The sequence below is a fragment of the Amphiprion ocellaris genome, chromosome 7 (genome assembly GCF_022539595.1).
Source record: "Amphiprion ocellaris isolate individual 3 ecotype Okinawa chromosome 7, ASM2253959v1, whole genome shotgun sequence".
NCBI lineage: Eukaryota > Metazoa > Chordata > Actinopteri > Pomacentridae > Amphiprion > Amphiprion ocellaris.
The window spans coordinates 3,996,005-4,018,166 of NC_072772.1; the positions used below are offsets into that span (position 1 = coordinate 3,996,005).

Consider the following 22,162-nt stretch of genomic DNA (forward strand, 5'->3'; position numbering starts at 1 on the left):
AAACATCAGAGAAAGTGTGGCAAGAGAAACTGTTTTTGTACTCCGTCCGACTACATGAGATGTGTCTTCGCTGCCAGCAGTTTGCTTGCCAAAGTCATTAGCTGCTAATTCTGCAGGGTCTAGATTTTCGTTGATAAGATCCCAAACAAAAAACTGTCTATGGCCTTAATTGTACCTGTGAGCATGGTGGCGGAGTAATCATACAGAGTGGCTGGTTGCTAAACGAGTCCCTATGTTAGTGTCTCACTCTCAGCCTTACTTGATACACATTCACTGCAGCTTCAAGATCTCCTCCACATGAATGGGGTTAACGTAAGGCAATACACCTCCATCCATCCAAGTCATCTTTGGTCCTCTCTCTGCTCGGCTGCACCGGCTGAGTAAGTTAACTCTTCCTTATCCCTGGCTCTATAGAGTGCGGATGGAGGTTGAGGGCAGGGCCGGTGCCAGTGTTAAATGAACGGACAGGTGAGCAGCACCCGGGTCCTCTGTGACCAAGCTGGGCACTGTAAACTGACCGCTGCTGTTGTGTGTGGTCTGAATGGAGCTGAGAGACGATGTTGTTGGGGTCAGGCATGGAGAACCCCACAGGAACCCGTCTCTCTCTCAGGACTCAGCTGCATATCTGACTCTCCATCTGTTTGTCTTTTACGGAGGGGCAACTCAGGGACACTTTACCTGAGCTGCTGGGAAAAAGGAAGAAGAGGAGTGTGTAAATGCAGGCTAGGAGATAAAGAAAAGTGTATGTGAGAAGATAAAAATGGTTTAAATAAACACAAGCCTCTCCTTTTTTTGTAGCTCTATCCTCATCCCTCCATCAAACCTCTCTGTTTCCTAAATTTCATTTCCCTTCTTCCTGCTCACTCATAGCTGGTCATAGATCTCTCTGAGGACGTGAGGTCTTTGGCAACTGAGGCATGTCCGCTGCTCAAACCTTCATTGTCACAGGCAAGTCGAGAGTTTCGACTAGACAGCTCCCAGAAAATCACTTTTCTACAAAAACCCGATGCTATCTTGTTACACCGTAAGAATGAATCATTGTCCGTCCAACACAGTATGAATCATAGTTAACAAATGTTGCTGCCAGCAGCCTTGAGGGGCTCATGTGCAAAAAAGTCGGTCACAGTGATCAGGCAAGCATTGCAATTGCACTGATTTAAAGGAGATAAGCTGGTCCCTTCGACAAACAGCTCAGGTTTAGCAGCTGTTGAGTGATTATCAGTGCTCTTTAGGCTAAAGCTTTCCTTTGGATGCTCACCAAGTACCGGTAGATTCTAAATACTGAACTCCTTGTGCTATGTGCCAATTTACAGATCTAGTTTTAAGTCTTTTTAATTAATCGTTGTAGACATTGTCATCTAGGTCAACTTGCAGGATTCTATGTAGGGCTATTCAACAAAAGGCCAAAAAATAAAAACAGTTTGTATCTTCCCCTTGCAGCTACTTGCAGAGTGTTGTCCAAGCCCAAGCTTGAAAAAAAGGCTGCTGTAGTGCCCTGGCCTCTGTCACAGACTCCTCTTTGCTTGGCTTTGTCCCACTGTAAGAGCTTGGGTAGTAGGCTGGTGTTGGAGGAATGCCTCTCATATCGGGTGACCCATTGCCCCACGGCCTTTGCTCCTTGCCTAGCTCGCAGCGAGGGAGTGCTCCTGGCAGGTGCTGTATCCCGTGTCACAAAAGCACCTTTCTGCACAACGGGGCTAAAGAGAATGGGCCACAGCACAGTGGTTCTCCTTGGGTCAGCTCCAGCCCGCCATAGTGGGATTTCAGACCTCCCCCTGTGCTTCCAGCGAATACCCTCATTGGTGGGGATGTTCTTTCACCCAAGGCTGGCAGAGATATCAGAGAGACCTGGAGCTCCTGGTGCTGCCTCCAAGACATCGCAAGAGCGGATAAATGACCGTACTACTTATGCATAACTGGGTGAGTCTTATGAAATTTGCTGAATACATATTCTCAGGGAGTTGCATGTCACCATCACAAGTAACCTAATAAGACCATTGGTTCATGTGCACCTGTTGGCATATACATAACTGATAAACTAAGATTGTGATTTAAGAAACTGCAGGTTTTCATTCTTGTCCAACATCTGAGATGCTGAACTGATAAATGAGCAGTGAGGGGAATCGGACAAATTAAATCAGCTTTGATTGAACGGGGGAAAATGTAGCTCCAACCTGAGATTGGCTACCGAGGAAAGTCAACATAGAGGCACAAAAAGAAGAAAAATAGTCAGGAATAGACATTGCGTATGCACGAGAGGGATGAAAGTAGAGATGTCTTGGCTCATTCTTGCTATGAGTGATTTTCAGCAGTGAACTGTGAATCTGCATGTATTATTTTTGTACTGCATGAGATAGAAGTTGAAATTAGTGCAGACAAACAGAAGCATTGTCTTGATGTGTTTTTCAGATCCCAGTCAACCATGAGGATTATCTCCTGTCACTCGACTCTTGTGGTTGTTGTTGTGGTTACGCTCACTGTGGTCTCCTGCACTGAAGCCAAGACTACACAGAAACCAAAGTACCAGTACACCAAGAAGCCCGTCTCTCAGATCACCATGCACAGCCCCGTCACGACCAGCATGCCAAAGATTCTCAAGACTGTACCGACCGCAAATCCAGTGCCGCCGCACCGGGAGCCCACCACAGAGAGGACCACATACCCAAGTCATGTCTTTCCACAGTACTACAGTGAGGGCACTGAGCCCCCAGGTGCCGGCCCTGAGAACTACACCCTGGATTACAACGAGTGTTACTTCAACTTCTGCGAGTGCTGTCCACCTGAGAGGGGCCCCAGGGGTCCAAAGGGAGACAGAGGCTTGGCAGGTATCTGATAGTGTGTAAATGTAATTAATTAGTCTGTTTGTGTGTTTAGCTTTAGCATTGTGCACTTACCTTACTTTTACTTATCTAGGGCCACCAGGTGATAGAGGCCTTGCAGGAGCAGCTGGTTTACCTGGCCCACCTGGTGTGAGTGGTCCCATGGGGTTCAAAGGAGACAGAGGTGAGGAGAACTGGGTTAAATGCACATTTTATCTGGTGTATTACAGAAATATTTTTATAATAATACTGTGTATTGAGAGAATGCAGATACAGCTATGACACATTATAGTCTAAAAAAAGCTTTGGGCTCAACAGCAGCGCTTGCTCTTTTTGAGTTCTTACAATTTCTGATGAAATTATGATCAACCAACAAACTACACTTAGTTTGTTAGTGGAATAAGCTTTTACTCTATGATCAAATTTATTTTTAATTTCCAGTCTTTACTATTTTCTGACATGTTTAAGGAGGGGACTTGAAATCCCAAACTATAAGTGAAGAAAAATTCAGTTATCAAGCTAATAACAGTAAGTTACTTCAACTTAAATTCAGTTTTGAATCAAATAATGCAGACATTTAATTCTACATTCACACAATATTAAATTAATGCAATTATCAACATTATTTAGTCAACCTAATCCCTCAAAATAATGTTTGAAACCTGAAAGGTTTATCTAGATCAGTAAGTTTTATTTTTTATCTCCCAACAATGCATTTAATCAAGTGGTGGAGTAAGTTCGTCCTTTTTAGAATGCATATATTACTTGCCTTACTTATTATAAGAAAAAACTGACCTCTGGGTATCAACAGCTCCCCCTCATCGTAACTTCCTACCACCAAAAAACAAAGCCTGAACTTTCTCAAAGCTTCCTGACACAGCAGATCCACTTCTCTCTAGAAACCCTATGAAATTCTTAAGTATAGTATACAACATATTACAAGGAACTATAAAGAAAAAGCTGTGAGTTCAATTTCAGTTAACCAAAAAAGAACCTTTCTGTGGAAGTGTTGTTTTGCTGACTTTCACTGCTTTAACTTCTCATCTTGCTGCGCTGATGTAGAAATAAACTCCAGGAAACCACAGCTGGGTGTGGTTGCAACAGGGAAGTCTTCTCACTAAGGATGATGCTATTGTTATTCTTAGAAATATAACAGACATGAGACCTACAACCACATTTGATTGTTCACCAAGAAATAATGAGCAATAACAGATGTTAAACAAAGGCTGTGGCACTGAGGCCTCCTGACTCGAGAGATCTCTAATCCTATGCCTTGTAGGTCCGTTATATTTAATTCTTCCTCCCCAGGTAGCTCATGTTAAAAAATAAATATTCACATTGCTTTATTGTGTAAATTTCTTAGGTGATAAAGGTGACAGAGGAAACAGTGGGAACAGTGGGCCACCAGGAATTCCAGGAAAACCAGGACAAAAAGGTAAAACTGCTTAGGTGGTCACTGAATTGTTTTATATTGTTGTTGTACTTTGCTCGTTCTGATGCAGTTTCCCTTTTCTTGCAGGTGATGTTGGCTACAAAGGTGAAAAAGGTGAAACAGGGTTGCCAGGTTTCAAAGGCGATAGTGGGGAGAAAGGAGAACCTGGCCATAATGGGACTGCTGGTGAGAAAGGAGAACCAGGAAAAGAGGGCCCAGCTGGACCTCCTGGACTGGCTGTTCAGCAAGGGCCTAAAGGAGACAAGGGAGATAAAGGGGAGTGTGGCTCATTTGGGGAGAGAGGACAGAAAGGTGAGCGAGGGGATCCTGGGTCTCCTGGCATCCCAGGAGGGATGGGAATTCCAGGGCTGAATGGCAAGCATGGTGCCCCAGGGCCTGTGGGCATCCGAGGGGATCAGGGACCTCCTGGACCTCCAGGAGAACCAGGGGTCAGAGGGCTTCAGGGACCACAAGGGATAAGAGGGATGCCTGGACCTAAAGGGGATCGAGGTTACCCTGGCATGAGAGGCGATCGGGGCATTCGAGGATTCAAAGGAGCTAAAGGATCAGGGGTTCCTCAGAAGCGCTCCGCCTTCAGTGTAGGCATCTCCCCAAGAAAGTCCTTCCCTCCTTCTGGCTTCCCGATCCGCTTCGACAAAGTCTTCTACAATGAGGAGAACCACTTCAACGTCACTTCCAACAGCTTCACATGCGTCCACCCTGGGGTTTATGTCTTCTCCTTCCACATCACGGTGCGTAACCAGCCTCTGCGAGCCACACTGGTGGTGAACGGGTCACGGCGAGTGAGGACGCGGGACTCTCTGTACGGTCAAGACATCGACCAGGCGTCCACTCTGGTGGTGCTCCGGCTGGCAGCAGGTGATCAGGTGTGGATGGAGACGCTCAGAGACTGGAATGGGGTGTATGCCAGCAGTGAGGATGACAGCATCTTCTCTGGGTTTCTGCTTTACTCAGACAAGGCCTGATGCTCAGTAGTGCTGTACTGACAATTTCTTCCTCTACTGTGCAGATCCAGTTTATACTGAAGGAAAGGCTGAATACTGGTGGTGCTACACTTTACTTATGAGCTGCTCAGAAGCTGCACTGTACATTTTGTATCATCTCTGAACCTCTTGTTTTACCCGTTACTTTCTGAATAAAAATAAGATTCTTGTGTTACTGAGAAATATCATTTACAACATTCTGATTTACGCCACCTTCATGGAGTAAATTGGGTGTATTGTCCCATCCACAAAGATGAGGTCAACTAATGAGTGAAACATCTGGTGAAAAACACACACAGTATCATCCAGATGTTTAGTGGGACTAGGCTTCAAAACAAAACCCCAATGTGAAAACAAGAAGACCGTAAAATGATTGGAAAATTGACAAATGCTAGCAGAACATGGGAATGCTCATCATAAATGGGAATCTTACATTATTATTATAGATTACAACACTATTTTAAAAAATGCTATTAAGTGTCCAAAGAAAATGAAAACAAAAATGCTTTTTTGAAACTAATAATAAAAAAGAAGAAAAAAATCACACTGTGAAAAAAATTAAGTCTCAAGTAGTGACAAATATTACCAAAAAGTGGCTATATTGAAATGAAGAATATAAAAAAATAACACTTATGATGAAAAATTGATCATTTACTTGCCATCAACGTACATACATGAAACTATTCCATATACTTGTAGACCAAAGTATTGTTGATGATTATATTAACATTAAGCAAAGCAATCTATAGGAGTTTTACCATTTATATGAAATGTTTCTTCAGTTCTAAACCATGCCTGATATATCTAACCTTCACTTCTACTTTAAACCAAAGCCTGTGAAGCATTTGATCGATACCTCCAGTTGTTCCGTCAGTTAAATGAAATGACCAAATGTCACCTGTGCCTCGTTTGTTTAACCCCCATTAACTTCCTGTTTTTCTCTTCTGCTTTAGTACATCTCACACTTTCACCACTGTTTCCTCTCTAGCTGCACTGTCACCTATGATAACCTAGTTGGCCTGTAACTGCAAAAAATGAAGCGTAGACATGATATAAGTATACAGAGAATGTCACTGTGGTCATTAGCTTTTGTATTAATCTTCTTGTAAATCTGGCAAGAATGACTGTAACCTTCTGCAATGGTGAAATATAATATCTACCCATGTATTATCATATCAGTATTTCTAATATGTAAGAAATACTGCTCTACAATAGAGTTGTAAAAAGATTTTTTTTTTGTTACTGAAAATAAAGTCAAGTAGTACATATTGTTTATCAAATGTTTATTTGCTTAATAATGTGACATTTCCAGCTAGTTTCCTACAGATGACATGATGAAGTTGACACTCTAGTCTCTGAAAAATGATTATTACACAGTTAATCACAATCATAAGTGTGCAGTGTGGCAGTATAATGGCCTGGAGAGATTTATATCAGAAAGCTAAAGATATAGCAGTCATGCTTTACTACTCTGATTTAGGATCATTCATTTCAAGGTGACAGACTCTGCAGAGATCTCAGCTACACCACTAGACTCATCAAATGTGTCATCAGATCCTCCAGACAAATGGTCCTGGGTGGCATTGGCAGGCCCTGGGGTAGTATGGCTGAAAAACTGCAGAGGACGTTCTGAGGAGTGGATGCTCTCTTCTGTAGGCTGAATGAAAGTAGGAGTTGGAGTGGATCGGTGGGCTGTTGTTGGCTGAGCTGCAGGAGGCAGGAAGGCAGCAGTGTGGTTGGCAGACCGGAGTATAGTCGGCAGAGTGGTTGGCACTGGTTGTGAAGGCTTTGGAGGATGCTCTGATGACTGGATGCTCTCCTCTGTACGCTGAGTAATAAGGGGAGAGGGAAGCTGGGCTACTGTTGGCTGAGCTGCAGGAGGCACGGGGCGGCCTGGAGATAACACTGGGGGGGCTAATGGCTGTAGGTATCTGGGACGTGGAGGCACCATAATCTGTGGTCCTATTGGGCCAGAGAAAAGCTGAGCTCAGAAATTTCACAATTTTGGCAATTCAGGGGATTAGGCTTTGAAGATTTACTTTAGGACGCACAGGAGGTTACATTCACTTTTATGTACCTGCTATTTTTCCAAAGCTTTTGGCCTCGCTCCACCTCAACAGGCCCAACTCAGGCACCCTGACCTTGCAGCTGTACATCCCCGGGGTCCGGCTGACCAGATCACGGCCTTCAGAAGTGGCTGTTCCCAGTTGGTTGTTATCCTTGTAGAAATAGTAGTGTATCGGAGGTGTAAAACCACGGGCGTTGTAGTCGACATGGCAGAGGAGTTTAATCTTATTTAGTCGTTTCAGGTCATTGTCAGCAATGATCTCCAAAACAGGCTGTGACAGAACCTCTGAAATAGAGCGACAGAAGAAAAAACATTACTGGAATAGTTTTAATATTTCTAAAAAAATAATTTCTTCACTGTTGTGAGACAGAAGTAAGTAAGGCAGAGAACAGTAGGAATAATATGACACTTCATCTTGGCCTAAAAACTTGAAACAGCTTGCTCGGCTAGGTCTAAAGTGACGGTAACAAAATCCTCCTACTAGCACCCTTTAAAGCTTACAAATTAACATGTTGTATTTGGTTTCATACATACTAAAAGAGTAGTTTGAGGATTTTGAGCCAGCTGTTTCCTCCATGTTACCAGTAAGCTGAAAGGCTGCTGGCTGGCCTTTTGTTTGCCAATGAGAAGCTGTTGCGTAAACGATAATCTGTGGTTTTACCGACAGTTTAAAAGTATGTAGGACTATTTATTGACTTCCAGAAATCAAAAAGAAATCTCAGCTCCCAGTTAGGATGTAGCCCACAATCACAAACGGTCATTTTTACAATTTAAAATAATGTATAATAACTGATTTTTAAAAAATAATTACATTACCCAAAAATAAATATTTTTTAACATCACCACAACCAAATTCAGAATAGGCAATGCAGTGTATGAACTCACCTAAGACCTGCACATAACGGGCAACTGAAACTACGGAGTGTGTGCGTCTCCTTATGTTCCACGATGCCCTGCAAGAATACATTCCCTGGTCCTCAAGGGTCAAGTTGGTCAGGTAGAAATGTGACTTGTTGCCATTTTGTCTGATTACTTCAACACTATCTCTGTAGAGAATCATGTTGTTGGCTGGGCGGTCGCCTCGGATGCGACAGGTCATGTTCAAGGTGTCTCCAACAATACCAGGATGAGGTGAGACTTGCAGGATAGCCCACCCTCCTGATAAAAGATCACAAAGAAGAAAGTTACCTCTAAATAACATTTTACAGTCTAATATTGGTAGTTACAATAACAAAACAGGACAATGGCAGCTGTTTTAAAATGTTAAAAAAGATTCACAGTTCAAAACTGAGAAAGAAGCCCAGGAAAAGAAAAGAAATGAGCCTGACATGCAAATCAAGTGAATTTCCAAGTATACAAATGAAGAACATCTCACCATCCACATTTATCTCCACAGGTAGGCTTCTCACAGTGTGTATGTTCCCCACAGCTGTGTCCCTCACTCCTTGGCAGGAAAATTTCCCACTCTGCTGAACTTTAGCGTTCCACAGACTAAATTCCCCATCAGTCTGCCGGAGCTCGTCGCCTCCCCTGAACCAAAGGAACTTCCAGCCAGACCTGCTGCCTTCAGGAATGCTGCATCTCAGCCGGACGCTCTCCCCCGTGAAGATCCTTGAATTGTCTCCCACTATCTCAACAACGGCTCTGAACGGCACAGTGGGAGCTACAGAGACAAACCAGAATGGGAGCTAAAAACAATGAGCTAAAATATAGGTTCTATTAATGTAGTATTGTAAATGTTCACAGGTGCTAACAGTATGCTCAGTGAAGTGTGTTTAAAAATGAAACATTTAAATTTTTGGCACATACCTTCAGGTACCACAAGCTGTGGTAGTATTAAAAGAACTGAAACAGAATATGAAATCGAGGATAAATAACACTTACTGCAGCTGATATTATCAAAAAACATGTCAAATTGAGAGTTTGCAAATGAAGAAAACTCACCGAGGAGGGAGGCCACCGTGTTCATTGTGTATGCTCTGTTTAAAAGAAGAAAATACCAAAAGGGAATTAATAAATTCCCATTTAGCTCTAAAAAAGAGGGAAATGAAAGTGTATTTTTCTGAACTCATCACACAGGACATCCCCTTTTCCAAAAATGCTGTTCCTTCATTCCTGACACTAGTTTATTTTTAATTGTAAGCAGTGTACATACAAGATTTCTTTTCTAAAAAAAAAAAAAACAAGAAACTGAACAAGTATGAGCCAAAGAACATATTTTTTCCTTATGTCAAGTAAATATCAAGTGTCAAGTATATAATAAAAATTGTATCTATTTTATGTTACAGTAGTACTGATGTGGTAATCTATTTTCTCTCCCTATTATGGACTGTTTTTAATATTTCTAACTTACATATTTCTGTAGTTTTTTGCCCTTAATTTCAACGGAATTTCCTAAACCCAAGATGAAATGTATCTTATTCCTGGAAATGTCATTCTAACCAGAGAGAAAGAAAGGGGAACTTCAATAACCAACCCTCCTTGACTATACAGCTGAAATGTACCAACGCCCACTAAAAAAACCCCCACAAACTGCAGAAGGAATAATAGAATAAATCACATTTTACAGTACAGGAATAGGGCTAAGTAATTGCTTGTTATCAACATATCTGCTAAGAGGTGGGGCACATTTATACATTACATAGAATATGCAATGACGTTGAGAGTTGCACCTCTGTGGCACCATTTTATTTTGTTTTTTTTAAATTTTTAAATATAATTGAAGTTCATTAAAGTTTAGCGTAAGAACTTAAAAGTTGTAGTTTAACTGTACTGCCTGTCTATACCTGTCTATAACACATACAGATGTAGAGACCATATATGATGGCAGTCTTAGTTTTTTCAATGACTCTTACAATTCTTAATTTTCTATAATGGAATTATTGAAATAAAGTGAGTCTACCACAAATACTATGATGGGAAAGTCTGAAGAGCTTAGCAAAGATCCAAAAAAGCAAATCCCTGACTTGAACAAGGATTTGAACAATTTTAAAGCAGCTACAAATCTCAAATCATCTGAGCAAACAGTTGTTTGTACATCTAGAGCAGGGGTAGCCAACACGGTGCCCACGGGCGGCTGGTTGGCCGCAGAGACCATGTGAGTTGCCCTCAACACATGTTCTAAAAATAACACTAGTCACCATGAAATTCCTTATCAAAAATTATAGTTGCTGTTCTTTTAAAATCAAAAATACTTACATTAATGCAGATTTTAAATTACAATATTTGTTATAATTTTTTTTAAAAACAAAAACGTCTTCGGTGTAAATGAACTTTGACATTGTCCGAGTCAAAGTTCACTGCGCATGTCAAACCACGACGTCACTCTTTGCAGACGCCGGCGCAGACTCTTTGGGAAGCTAGATGTGGTTTTTACCCCCAAGACATGGCAGAAAAGTGAAAGAGAAAACACTATTTTTACGATGACTGGGAGGAAGAGTTGTTTTTCGCGACAGTGAAAGATAAATGTATGTGTCCTATTTGCGGGGCGACTATTGCGTCGGCAAAGCGGCACAATGTGGAGAGACGCTACGTTAGCTGCTACAAAGCTTCCATGCTAACTAGCCACCTCGTAGCGCACATAGACTGGATGCGCACTACGGACAGGAAAACCCGGGACTTAAAGGCAGCTTTGGCATCTGCTACGCGGCGAAAAGTTTCTTCCTGGAGGAAAATGTACCATTAGAAAGGCTTGTTTCAGTGACGACAGATGGGGCTCCTCCATGACGGGTCGCCATGCAGGCTTCATTGTACGATGCAGAGGTGATCCAGACTTCCCAACATTCCAACATTACCACTGCATCATTCACCAGCAGGACATATGTATGTACAAAAGTGGCCGGATTTGATCATGTGATGACTCGTGTCGTGAAGATCATAAATGTCTCCAAAGCCAAACAACCAGGACATTGAAGGTGCTGCTGGAAGAGCTGTTAGCTGAACATGGTGACCTGTTACTACACACAGAAACCCCATGGATCAGCAGGGGAACAGTTTTGCAGCGTTTTTTGTCACTGTTGGCCGAAATCAAAGAGTTGATGCAATCCAAAAGGGAAGACATCTCGCTGCTTGAGGACACTGAGTGGATTCTTGCTCTTGTATTTTTAACAGACATCGCTGGAAAACTCAACCATCTGAACTGTGAGCTGCAAGGTAAAGGTAAGACATGATAAACTCTGCAATGCCAGGCTTCCCACTAACACACATTTACAGACAGAGAAAGAGGTAACATGTTGTCATTCAAAACACCGTGCCATTACACAAAAGTGTGAAAAATAATTTGTTTAAAACATGTAATGATTTGTTGTTATGATCTGTTAAAAATGTTGCAATGCTGGTGAAAAATGCTGGTGATTAGTACTAATGTGATAGGATTCATTTCAAAATGTGAAAGAGTTGATTTTTTTTCTGACATAACTGATAATTTGTACAGACATGGGACAGAGGTCATGAATTGTTCAAAAATGTTACAAAGGTAGTGGTTTGTACGAATGAAGCATGATTTGATGACAGTTAATGATTTCCTAAAAATGTTAAAAGTGATAATTTGCACAGAAATGTAACTGGTGTGATTTTGAACAAAATGCTGCAAATACACTGATTCATACTAAACTGCCAAGAAAGATATTTACAAAAGTTTCAGAGATGGGATACCTCTGACTTTTAAATATTGGAACAGTTTTCCATATATATGTGTGTGTTTCGTACAGCCATTGTTGTGGAAATCATTGTTAATAATTATTGTAAGGAATAATTAACATAAATGTGATCAGACAGTATTTTTACATAACATTTTCATTATTATTATTATTGTTGTTTAAAGATGATGGTGCAAGTTTGCTATTGAGGAAGTTTGTAACAAACAAGGTGCCCTTCGTACTACTCAGTACCCTTGAAGTTGCTCTCAGGTTCAAAAAGGTTGGTGACCCCTGATCTAGAGTCCATGGTGCAGTTGCATCACTGCTACGATCAGGAAGAAAACTCCAACTACCACTTGTTGCTGAGAGATAATTGATCAAGAGTTGACCAAGAATCAGCAAAAAGCAGGTCTGACATAAATTAGAAGCTGCTGGAACACGGGTGTCAGTGTCTACAGCCAAGTGTTTTTTACATGAACATGAGCCGAGAGGCTGCCATGCAAGAAGGAAGTCCTTTTTAAGGTCATCACACCTTAAAGCTCAGCTGAAGTTGGCTGCTCATCACATGGAAAAGGCCTTCTGAAAGAAAGTGCTGTGTTCAGATGAAAAATCAAAAATTAAGCTTTTTGGCCACAGTGACAAGAAATATGTTTGGAGGAGAGAAGGTGAGGCCCTGAACCTGAAGAACACCAAACCTACCGTCAAGCATGGTGGTGGTAGTATTATGCTCTGGCTGTTTTGCTGCCGGTGGAACTGGAGTTTAACACAAAGTAAATCTAAGAATGAAAATGGAAGATTACCTCCACATTCTTGAGGAAAACCTAAAATCATCAGCAAGAAGGTTGGGTCTCAGACATAGCTGGGTGTTCCAACAAGACAATGACCCCAAACACACAGCAGAAAAGAAATGACTAAATCAGGCCAGAATTAGGGTTTTCGAGTGGCAGTAAACCCATTAAGAAACTCTGGACTGTGCTGAAGACAAAGTCTGTGTGAGAAACCCAACAAATTTTACTCAACTGTACCAAAAGTATTTAACCAAATACTAGCACTGCTGAATGTGTATGTCTGACCCAGCAGATTTGTCATATTTCCAGAGGACCTTCAACAAATCTATGAAAGAACCAAACTAAATGATTGTATTTTGTGACAAAGATGCATGTTTCAATGATTCCAACATAGAAAGTTAGGAGTTACAGAAACTAAAGAGCCATAATATACACGTATGTGTGATGTATGTAAACTTTTGATTACAACTGTATGTCAGGATCAACAAATCTTATTTTTAGGCTTTTTTTTCATGTGTACACACATGAATTTTCTTTCTGAATATCAATTAATTTTTAAATTTTGATTTTTATTTATGACCTCATAAAACCTCAAAGTATTTCATGAACTAACAAACTGTTGGCCTGCCAGTTTCTTTAATTAATTTTTTCCCCACTATTGAGTCAACTCTTTCTTTAATCCCTTATTGCAAAATCTCACTCAGTACGGTCATGTGAAACACAATAAACAGGAACAACACAAGCGCAACTGCATTTTCTATTTTTATTAATCATCACACACCCATAGATGCAAATATACCAATACTGTCCCAATAAGTTACTTTTAAATAAAAGACAGTATTGAGGTAATTTCTCCCATGTGATATAAGAACAAACCTAAAAGGTAACAAAGACGATGTTTTAAAACACCTGATAAATGGCTTTTGCATACAGTGCAATATGAAGTTATTCAAGCTATAGTTTAAATTTGCATTAAAAGGCTTTTCTCAAACTAATATTTGACAGCAACTGCACACTGACTACACTGTTGCAAATGTGAACAAAAAGATTCAAGTCTAGCAACATAAGGAAAATTTAGCTCATGAGGAACTGGAAAAAAGATGTGCCTTTCGCATTTTTTTCAAACATACAATTTTACTGAACATTTCCTTCACTATAAGACTGCCAAAAGACAGCTGTCTAAATCTGTGTGGCAACACTGTTTTCATCAGTTAGAATTTTAACATTTCATTCCTTCACTCTAACATAAGACCTTTAAAATCAAACAAAAGTGCTTTAAAATAAATTAAACTGGTCGTATTGATTATTCTGCACTAGTAAAGCAAATGCAGCCTCGGGAGTGATTTTGATGTTTTGTGTTTACAAGGAAACAGTATCATCTTTGTTTTCTTGCAATCCGACAGCTCTGTCAGAGCAAACAATACTAATAAAAATAATTCACCTAAAACTGTTCTTTTAGTGGACATGCTGACACCTTCTTGGGACTGTTCAATCATTAGAATTCATATAACATGTCTTCAAGCAATGTTAACTACTGTAAATATTACAGGATTAATGTCTCCTACTGCATCCAGAAGAATTGATACCTGCCACTCTATAGAAAAATAAAATCACTTCTGTACATCCAGCTTATGACTGGAATGAGAGGTCTGCCATGGAAACGAGACTACAATATCCGCACGCACAACTGGAGGACTTGTTGATTTATCGACAATAACGGAGCATCTCCATGCAATACGCACGCACACTTGGCCACATGCACAACCGCCTCACGCGCACACACACACTCTTTCTCTCTGGCTATTTTCTCCGTAAGACAGGAAATAACACACTAAATACAGCACAAATCACAAGAATGAGCTGGAAAGGAAATTTAGTGAGGGGAAGTGGAATCATTCTCATTTCCCCATTTCCTTTACCTCAAACCATAATTTACTGAAAATTCCTGTTAATTCACTAGCTGTTACTTGGACAGTAAGGGTTCTACATGTCAGTCTGAACCTCAGCTAATGAATTTACACCTGAAGACACATGACAAAACATGAGGACAAAAACTTTGTCTGAAAGGTTTGGATATACAACTGAAACTTGTTTAAAAACTGAGTAATGTATCCTGTATGCAGAAATGTAACAGTGATTTAAAAAAAAAAAAAAAGTACTGAGGATGACAAACTGATGTGTCTGGGAAGAGCTTAGAGTGGAGATATTCTGCTCTGTTACTCTAAAAGGAGCCAGTTCAGGTGATCTGGGCATCTCAGCAGCATGCCTCCAGGCGCTTTCCTGGCCTGCCTCACTCGTAAAGCAACAGTCAGAGCATGCTGGATTATCGAAGCTCTATTTGAATATGCACTACTATTGTCTATGCTGTGTCTATGTTGTTGTTTTTAATTTCATCGTAAAAAAGCCATCTCAGTAAAGGCTTTTTACCTTATTTGCCAGAGGAGTGACTTGAAATCTTTTTAAACTTTTGTCTCCCCTATCTAAGAGCACCTTCATTGTACTTGTATATACTTCTTTTCTGCTTATTATAAACTGTAACAGAAGTTGCTCCAACAAATCATTGACTTTTCTCTCTGGACATAATGCCTGGAGTGTACTTTCCCTCCAGGACTCCACCTCATGTTGCCTGATGTTACAGAAATAGTTGAACAGTTTAGGAAATATATTTATTTGCTTTCAGGTGGAGAGTGAGATGAGGAGGCCAATACCACTAACACATCTGTCAGGTAAATATAGCACAAAACTACAGCCAGGACAGTGTCAGCTCAGCTTAGCACAAAGACTAGAATCAGGTAAAACAGCTAGCATAGCAACTACAAAGCTCAATAACCTGTCCTTTCTGTTCACAAATTAAAACAAGAGAAGATATGGTAATTTGTGAGTTTTTCAAGTGCTGGTAGATCAATTTTGTAACGTGCACAGCCAAGCTATCGGTTCCCTCCTGTTTTCAAACTTTATGCAAAGCTATGCTAAAAAGCAGATGACTGCAGCTTCTTATTATCCTGTACAGACATTAAAGTGGTTTCAATCCTCTCATCTAACTCTCTGTAAGAAAGCAAGTAAGTGTAAAAGATGCCAAACTGTTCCTGGAAGGTTGGACGGAACAGACAGTTTCTGTATCAGAGAGCTGCTGTATAACTGTACGAACAGCAAAGTTTAACAGCAGGGAAAAGGGAGAGGGTGGAGTAAAGCCTCTAGAGGATTTTTGTGGATCGTTGTATCAACCAGCAAACACTTGTGGTGTCAGTGGTGGGGGAAGAAGCTCGTTCTCGACATTATCGGAGTCGATCGCCGATGATGCTGCAGATGTTGTCCCACTGGCAGTGTTTGCAGGGGGGTTTTGTGTCTCCAGTGGAAAGCTCTCCAGGACGCTCTGCACCTTTTGCTCCACTTCATCCGTCCAGTCAATGAGGTCACTCTCCAGCTGCCGAGCCTTCTCCATGACCCGCTCCTGTCTTTCTCCGAGTCCAGTTAGCAGGTCCAGCCTTTTGTGGACCTGGCTGAGAGCTGCGCTGCCTGGAGAGCAGGAGGAGGCTCCAGAGGCCTGTGGCCAGTGGGGGGAAGCCTGGCCTGACATGTAGAGCTCAAACTCCTCAGAGCTTAGGTTCAGAGACTGGCCATCCAGCTTCTCAATGAAGGCCACAGCACAGCACTGTGGAGAGAGGATTTGGAGGGTCATTAGAAGCGAATCTCTCCTATGGATATCATCCGTCTGGGACAACAGATTCATCTTTTTATTATTTCATCAGACAGCTTAAATGGCAGAGGGGTGGCTGGAGATAGAAGTGGGGATCCATTCTCATATAATAAGGGGGCAAAGGTGTAGTTAAATTTAGCCCATTCTCAAACATAAAAGACTCCTTTTCATTCAAAAAATCTAAACATGTAATTGCGTTGAACAGAGATGAGGTTCTAAGGCTTAATCAATGCCAAGAGAAGAGCATATAAACTTTCTAGACCTTCACATACCAATCAGGGTGATGAGCATCATACATTTACACTAACAAAGACATGAAAATGAAAGCAGTTGTTGACTAGACTTCTAACACTGTCGTCTCTCCTATTTCCTGTGATCCATTATGTCTCTCTTAAAAAGGCCTAAGACAGCCAAAACTGCCTTAAAGAACGTTCAGTAGATTCCAAGTAATTTGTGGCTGTAGTGGACTTAATTGTGACGTCATTTCGTCAGTCTGTCTTTGCTATCAGAACACAGGAAGGAACAGCAGAACAGTGAAGGAAGAGGTTTTAAAACAAAGCCACAAGACATATTACACAAAACGATAGCAGGTCTTGTAGCTACATTTCATCATATTCTGTTGAAATGGTTCAACTGCTACAAACATGAATATCAGCATGAGCTGGACTGTTACCAAAGCCTGACACCTACTGTTTATATTATATACACTTGTAAATTTCTTACTTATTCAGCTTCTGATCTGAAGAGCTGGTGATGGATTACACATAATTACAATCAATGCACTCCAGTACAACAGTCCTGAAAGAAATTCTTTCTTCATAAAGGTCTAAACTAGTTTTAGAGAGGTGTTGATTGAGCTTTATGATAATTGTGGAGGATGTAGTTTGCGATGCTGGTAAATTGTACTTAATTATGCAGAAATACCTTTCTGTTACATCATTGATATAAATGAGTTTGACAAGGTAATGAAGACGTAGTATAGCGCATACACCAGCACCACAACTTGACTGAAAATTTGGAAATATGTAGACTAAGACTTGAAATGACATGTCACGTCCACGCATGCAAATGTGTACTAAAATCCTCACCAGATTAGTGAAATAGTAACCATCCTCTCCAGTCATGAGTCTGCTGGGGTTGCAGAAACGGGTGATGTACTGGATGTTGGACTGCAGTCGAGGAGGGTTCGCTTTCAGCACAATGTAGATGAGCGTGGGCAGGAAGTCGTCTGCAGATGCAGCCTCTTTCTTGCTGACTTTGATGGCGTTGAAGATGTGCTTGCTGCAGCGAGTAATGCAGGCCAGTTTGTCCTTGGGCACACGCTTCGAATCCATTTCAATCACATCTGGAATAACGGAAAGATGTATGCAGATAAGTATTCATTAGAAAATCTTATTGGATCTGTATTGGCAAGACAATAAGGACGAGATAAAGCACTGTCATTGTCCTCTCTCATGAAATAACCCAGCATGAGACGAACCTGTGATGGCTTTGACTACACTGTCAGAGACCTCAGGAATCTCCTCATCTACAGGAACACACAGCATCTCAATGGTGACCCAGTGCAAGGCTCTATACAGGGGGGCAAAAACACAATCAGGACTTAACCAACTATTCTATGCCTTTATATATACAGACTAACTTTACCAACCACATAGTGCTTCTATTGTTTGCACACCTGATTCTCTTCTGGATGGCCAGGTCTTTCTTCTCATCATCTGTGGTTTCAGGACAGAAGACTTCCTTGTAGAGACGAGTCATCATGTACTTCTCTACCTCATCCATAACACTCTCTACATGATCTGTCGAACCTGAAGCAGAAGAATAAAGATTCCCATAAGCATGGTATAATGATAGTGATATTCACTGTTGGTAGCTGATTCTTCTTGAGTGTGAAGCAGCACCTTTGAACTGGGTCTGGAGGCGTTCTGAGAGGTTCTGGTAGAAGTCCTGCACGCACTCTGACAGCTCATCAGCGCCCATGTCCTGAACAAGGAATGAAAATAAACAGTTTAGTAGAGATATAATTAGATTTCAGCTGTAAAATTATGCTAAGGGTACGGAGGCAGTTATGAAGAGCATGTATGAGTAACGTACTGGACATACACTACCGTTCAAAAGTTTGGGGTCACTTAGAAATGTCCTTATTTTTGAAAGAACAGCAGTTTTTTTTCCAGTGACGATAACATTAAATGAATGATGAATACAGTGTAGACATTGTTAATGTGCTAAATGACTATTCTAGCTGGAAACGGCTGATTTTTAATGGAATATCTCCATAGAGGTACAGAGGAACATTTCCAGCAACCATCGCTCCTGTGTTCTAATGCTACATTGTGTTAGCTAATGGTGTTGAAAGGCTCATTGATGATTAGAAAACCCTTGTGAAATTATGTTAGCACATGAATTAAAGTGTGAGTTTTCATGGAAGACATGAAATTGTCTGGGTGACCCCAAATTTTTGAACAGTAGTGTATTTTTGATACTGCTATTGCTATCTGCTTAAATTACACAAATTTTAAATGTACAGATAGATAATAAATGCAGTGACCAAAGGAGCATGTTTGTCCATCATATATTAAATCAATAATGTGACATCAGCATCTCGGACAAACACATTTAGGGCTTCAAAACACACTTTAAAAGTATTTGACAATATCAGTCAAAACATAAAGGCTGCATGTCAAATGAAACTCATTTCATTCAATGACTGCAATGTTTGAAAAATAGAATCAGGACAGGCACTAATGGAATATTACTGCTGTTAATGTAGCCTAGACTTTGAGTATGAACACAGTCTTAAATGAAAATTGAATTCAAACAAAACTAATGACTTCAGAGGTTGCCCAGAGTTGCACAACTAAAAGTAGCCCACCCGCTTATAGACCATGCTCTCAGTGAAGGCTCGACACTGTTTGAAGATCTCCCTGCCAGACTTCAGAGGCTTGAGAAAATCTATGAACTCTCGTGTTGCGTGATCACTGTCCACAGAGGAATGTCGGCTTGCTGAGGAGCTGGGACTTGGGCTGGACTGCGAGTCAAAAAGAGCAGCATCTGGGAGAAGACACTTAATGTTACTTTAATCAAAGGTTCAGATACTTGGAGCATCTTTTCCTGATGTCTCTGCAGTACCAAGCAGTTTTTTTATACTATGAGCTGCTAATAGTTTAATAGTTTATTTCAACCAGAATGTGTGTAACTTTGTTTCTTAATGATTTTTCCATTATTCCAGTTATGTTTCCAACATTTTTCACAAAAATTAAGGCAGTGAGATACTTTTAATAAAGCAACCCAAAGTTGAGTCAAATAAATGCTGAAAAAAATATCACACAGTTAGCTCTCAGTGTCTCAACAGTAATGAACTTTAAACGCTATTAAAAAAAGAGACATTAATGAGTAGCATTTGTAGGAGCTAGCTACATGAGATACTATGTACCTTTTTTTGGTGGTGTTTTACTGGATGGAGTAAAAAACTTTGTGACTGTGTTGACTTTGCTGGACTTTTCCTTAGTTTTTCTTTCTTCAAACTTGCTGAAGGGTGTGATGCTCTGCTGTGATTGGGTCTTCTGATGTCTGCTTGCATATGCTTCCTCTTCCTCTCTCTGCAGCCTGAGAGGAAAAACACAGTACAACTGTAACAGCATTCAGACGGACATAAGGCAAGCGGACAAAATGAAGAGGTAAGACAACAAAGGACACAATTCTTGTGTTGCAGGAGTAATCGCACACACACAGGACACAAAGAGATGGACAAACCTCTCAGCAAGTGCCCAGTCTTCTTGAATCTGTTTTTGCTTTTCTCGCTGATTTTCCTCTCGCCAGCACTTCGAGCACAGGCCTTGCCAACCAGTGTTGCCATAAAAACCACATCCTTTCTTGCAAAGCAGCTCTGATTGGTCCAGATGAATTCCTCGCCGCTGGCTCATCATCATTCACCTAGTGAAGGAAGACTGCTGGGAGGGGACCAAAAGACAGAGAACCTCAAAAACCAGCTACTAAGGAAGACAAACTACACACTGCTGTGTATGTATTAAAAAAAAGACAGAAACCACTACTTTGTGCCCCCTTAAAATGTACATTCATCATTGCTACCAACTTTCGACAGCGTTTATAACGAAATCACAAATCACTCATCACACCAAGCTTATTTGTTTTAACGCTACAGTTGCATATTTTAACATGATTCAAAATGTTAAATGAAGGCCCTGACTGATCTAACTGGATGTCTTTTGTGTAGCGCCAAAAAGTGACCATCTGCCAATAACTGATCTGCGGCATCACTCAGTTTACACATTATTTGGTTACATCCATCCATCCATTATCTATAGACCGCTTAATCCTCATTAGGGTCGTGGGGGGGGGCTGGAGCCTATCCCAGCTGACTCAGGTGAAGGCAGGGGACACCCTAGACAGGTCGCCAGTCTGTCACAGGGCCACATACAGAGACAAACAATCACTCTCACATTCACACCTACGGGCAATTTAGAATGATCAATTAACCTCAGCATATTTTTGGACTGTGGGAGGAAGCCGGAGTACTCGGAGAAAACCCACGCATGCACAGGGAGAACATGCAAACTCCATGCAGAAAGATCCCGGGAAAGCCGGGACGCGAACCAGGGATCTTCTCGCTGCAAGGCAAAAGTGCTAACCACTACGCCACTGTGCAGCCCCTATTTGGTTACAAGAAATGTTAAAGTTTAACGCTTGACCAGCTTACACAGACATGCTTCACATTATGCAAAAATGCGTGAAACTTTAACATTTCTTGTAACCAAATAACTGACCGAAAAATATGGTTGCACTTTATCGCTTAATCAGGCCTGAGATTCACTGAATACAGGCACGACTACAGGACTGCTCAGTCTTTATGCGTTTGACATGTCTAATAACCTTGTCTAGACCATAATTAACATGACTTGTGGTTTAGTTATATCGAATCAAAATATATCCCATTTGCTGCTCTCTTTAAAACTCTCTCAAATGAAATGACATCATTTCAGTGCATTAATAACATTTGCACTGTATAATGCAGGCGCTGCCATCACTTCTTAGCAAGTTGGAAACTATATTTTATACAATGAATTGGTCCTTTAATGCTATTTCAACCCGGTGAAACAGGGTTTCTGCAGAAATCAGCCAGTCAATGCTTTTTAATGCCATTTTAATGCTATACTCTAAAAATTTTAATGCCACGACCATGAACTCAACAAATTACATGGGTTTGTTTTTTTTGTAAAAGATGATTTTTATATGAAAACTGTCCCTACTGTCCCTACATTTCACTATTTCTAAATCCAGAAACCACCCCTGACCACCCACAGGCTGCAGTCATTCTCTGAATTCCACGTTTTCTTGCCATTTTTGCTAGAATCCACCTGGTCCAGCCTGCTGGCCACTTTAACCCTGCTGTTGTCTTCATTTATGGGCACCAAAAAATATTGTTTCCTTGTCTGGAAAAAAAACCCCAAAAATTCAGCAAAAAAATTCGCCAAATTTCTGAAAATTTGCAAAACCTTCAGGATGAAAATTCCAAGAATTCCTTAAAACTTTCATTTTAAAAAATCTCCCAAATTTGACAAAATTCTTATGAATATTTTCAAAAAATGATTAAAAATCTTCCAAAAGAATCCTAAAAATATCTAAAGTAATTACATATATATTTTCTTTAAGAACATTGACAAAAAAATCAACCAAAATCCAACAAAATTCGCTGG

At 40.7% G+C, this 22,162-nt stretch overlaps 3 protein-coding genes across 3 annotated transcripts; 1 reads left to right on the plus strand and 2 right to left on the minus strand.

Annotated features, from left to right (window-relative positions):
• The first annotated feature begins 1,537 nt into the window (after positions 1–1,537).
• Positions 1,538–6,535, plus strand: otol1b (otolin 1b). The gene is made up of 5 exons (XM_023291150.3): positions 1,538–1,920; positions 2,410–2,825; positions 2,914–3,003; positions 4,183–4,254; positions 4,339–6,535. The coding sequence occupies exons 2-5, from the start codon at positions 2,423–2,425 to the stop codon at positions 5,235–5,237; spliced, it is 1,464 nt and encodes a 487-aa protein (XP_023146918.1). The 5' UTR covers positions 1,538–1,920; positions 2,410–2,422; the 3' UTR covers positions 5,238–6,535.
• Positions 6,524–9,377, minus strand: LOC111582466 (high affinity immunoglobulin gamma Fc receptor I-like). The gene is made up of 6 exons (XM_023291148.3): positions 9,268–9,377; positions 9,133–9,168; positions 8,699–8,986; positions 8,209–8,481; positions 7,333–7,608; positions 6,524–7,217 (listed from the first exon to the last, which is right to left on the minus strand). Exons 1-6 carry the CDS (start codon positions 9,290–9,292, stop codon positions 6,742–6,744), a joined length of 1,374 nt encoding a protein of 457 aa, XP_023146916.1. The 5' UTR covers positions 9,293–9,377; the 3' UTR covers positions 6,524–6,741.
• A 4,120-nt stretch (positions 9,378–13,497) lies between these two features.
• Positions 13,498–20,377, minus strand: rabgef1l (RAB guanine nucleotide exchange factor (GEF) 1, like). The gene is made up of 8 exons (XM_023291142.3): positions 20,202–20,377; positions 19,882–20,054; positions 19,321–19,499; positions 18,350–18,431; positions 18,124–18,256; positions 17,926–18,017; positions 17,534–17,790; positions 13,498–16,400 (listed from the first exon to the last, which is right to left on the minus strand). Exons 1-8 carry the CDS (start codon positions 20,375–20,377, stop codon positions 15,969–15,971), a joined length of 1,524 nt encoding a protein of 507 aa, XP_023146910.1. The 3' UTR covers positions 13,498–15,968.
• Positions 20,378–22,162: the final 1,785 nt, after the last annotated feature.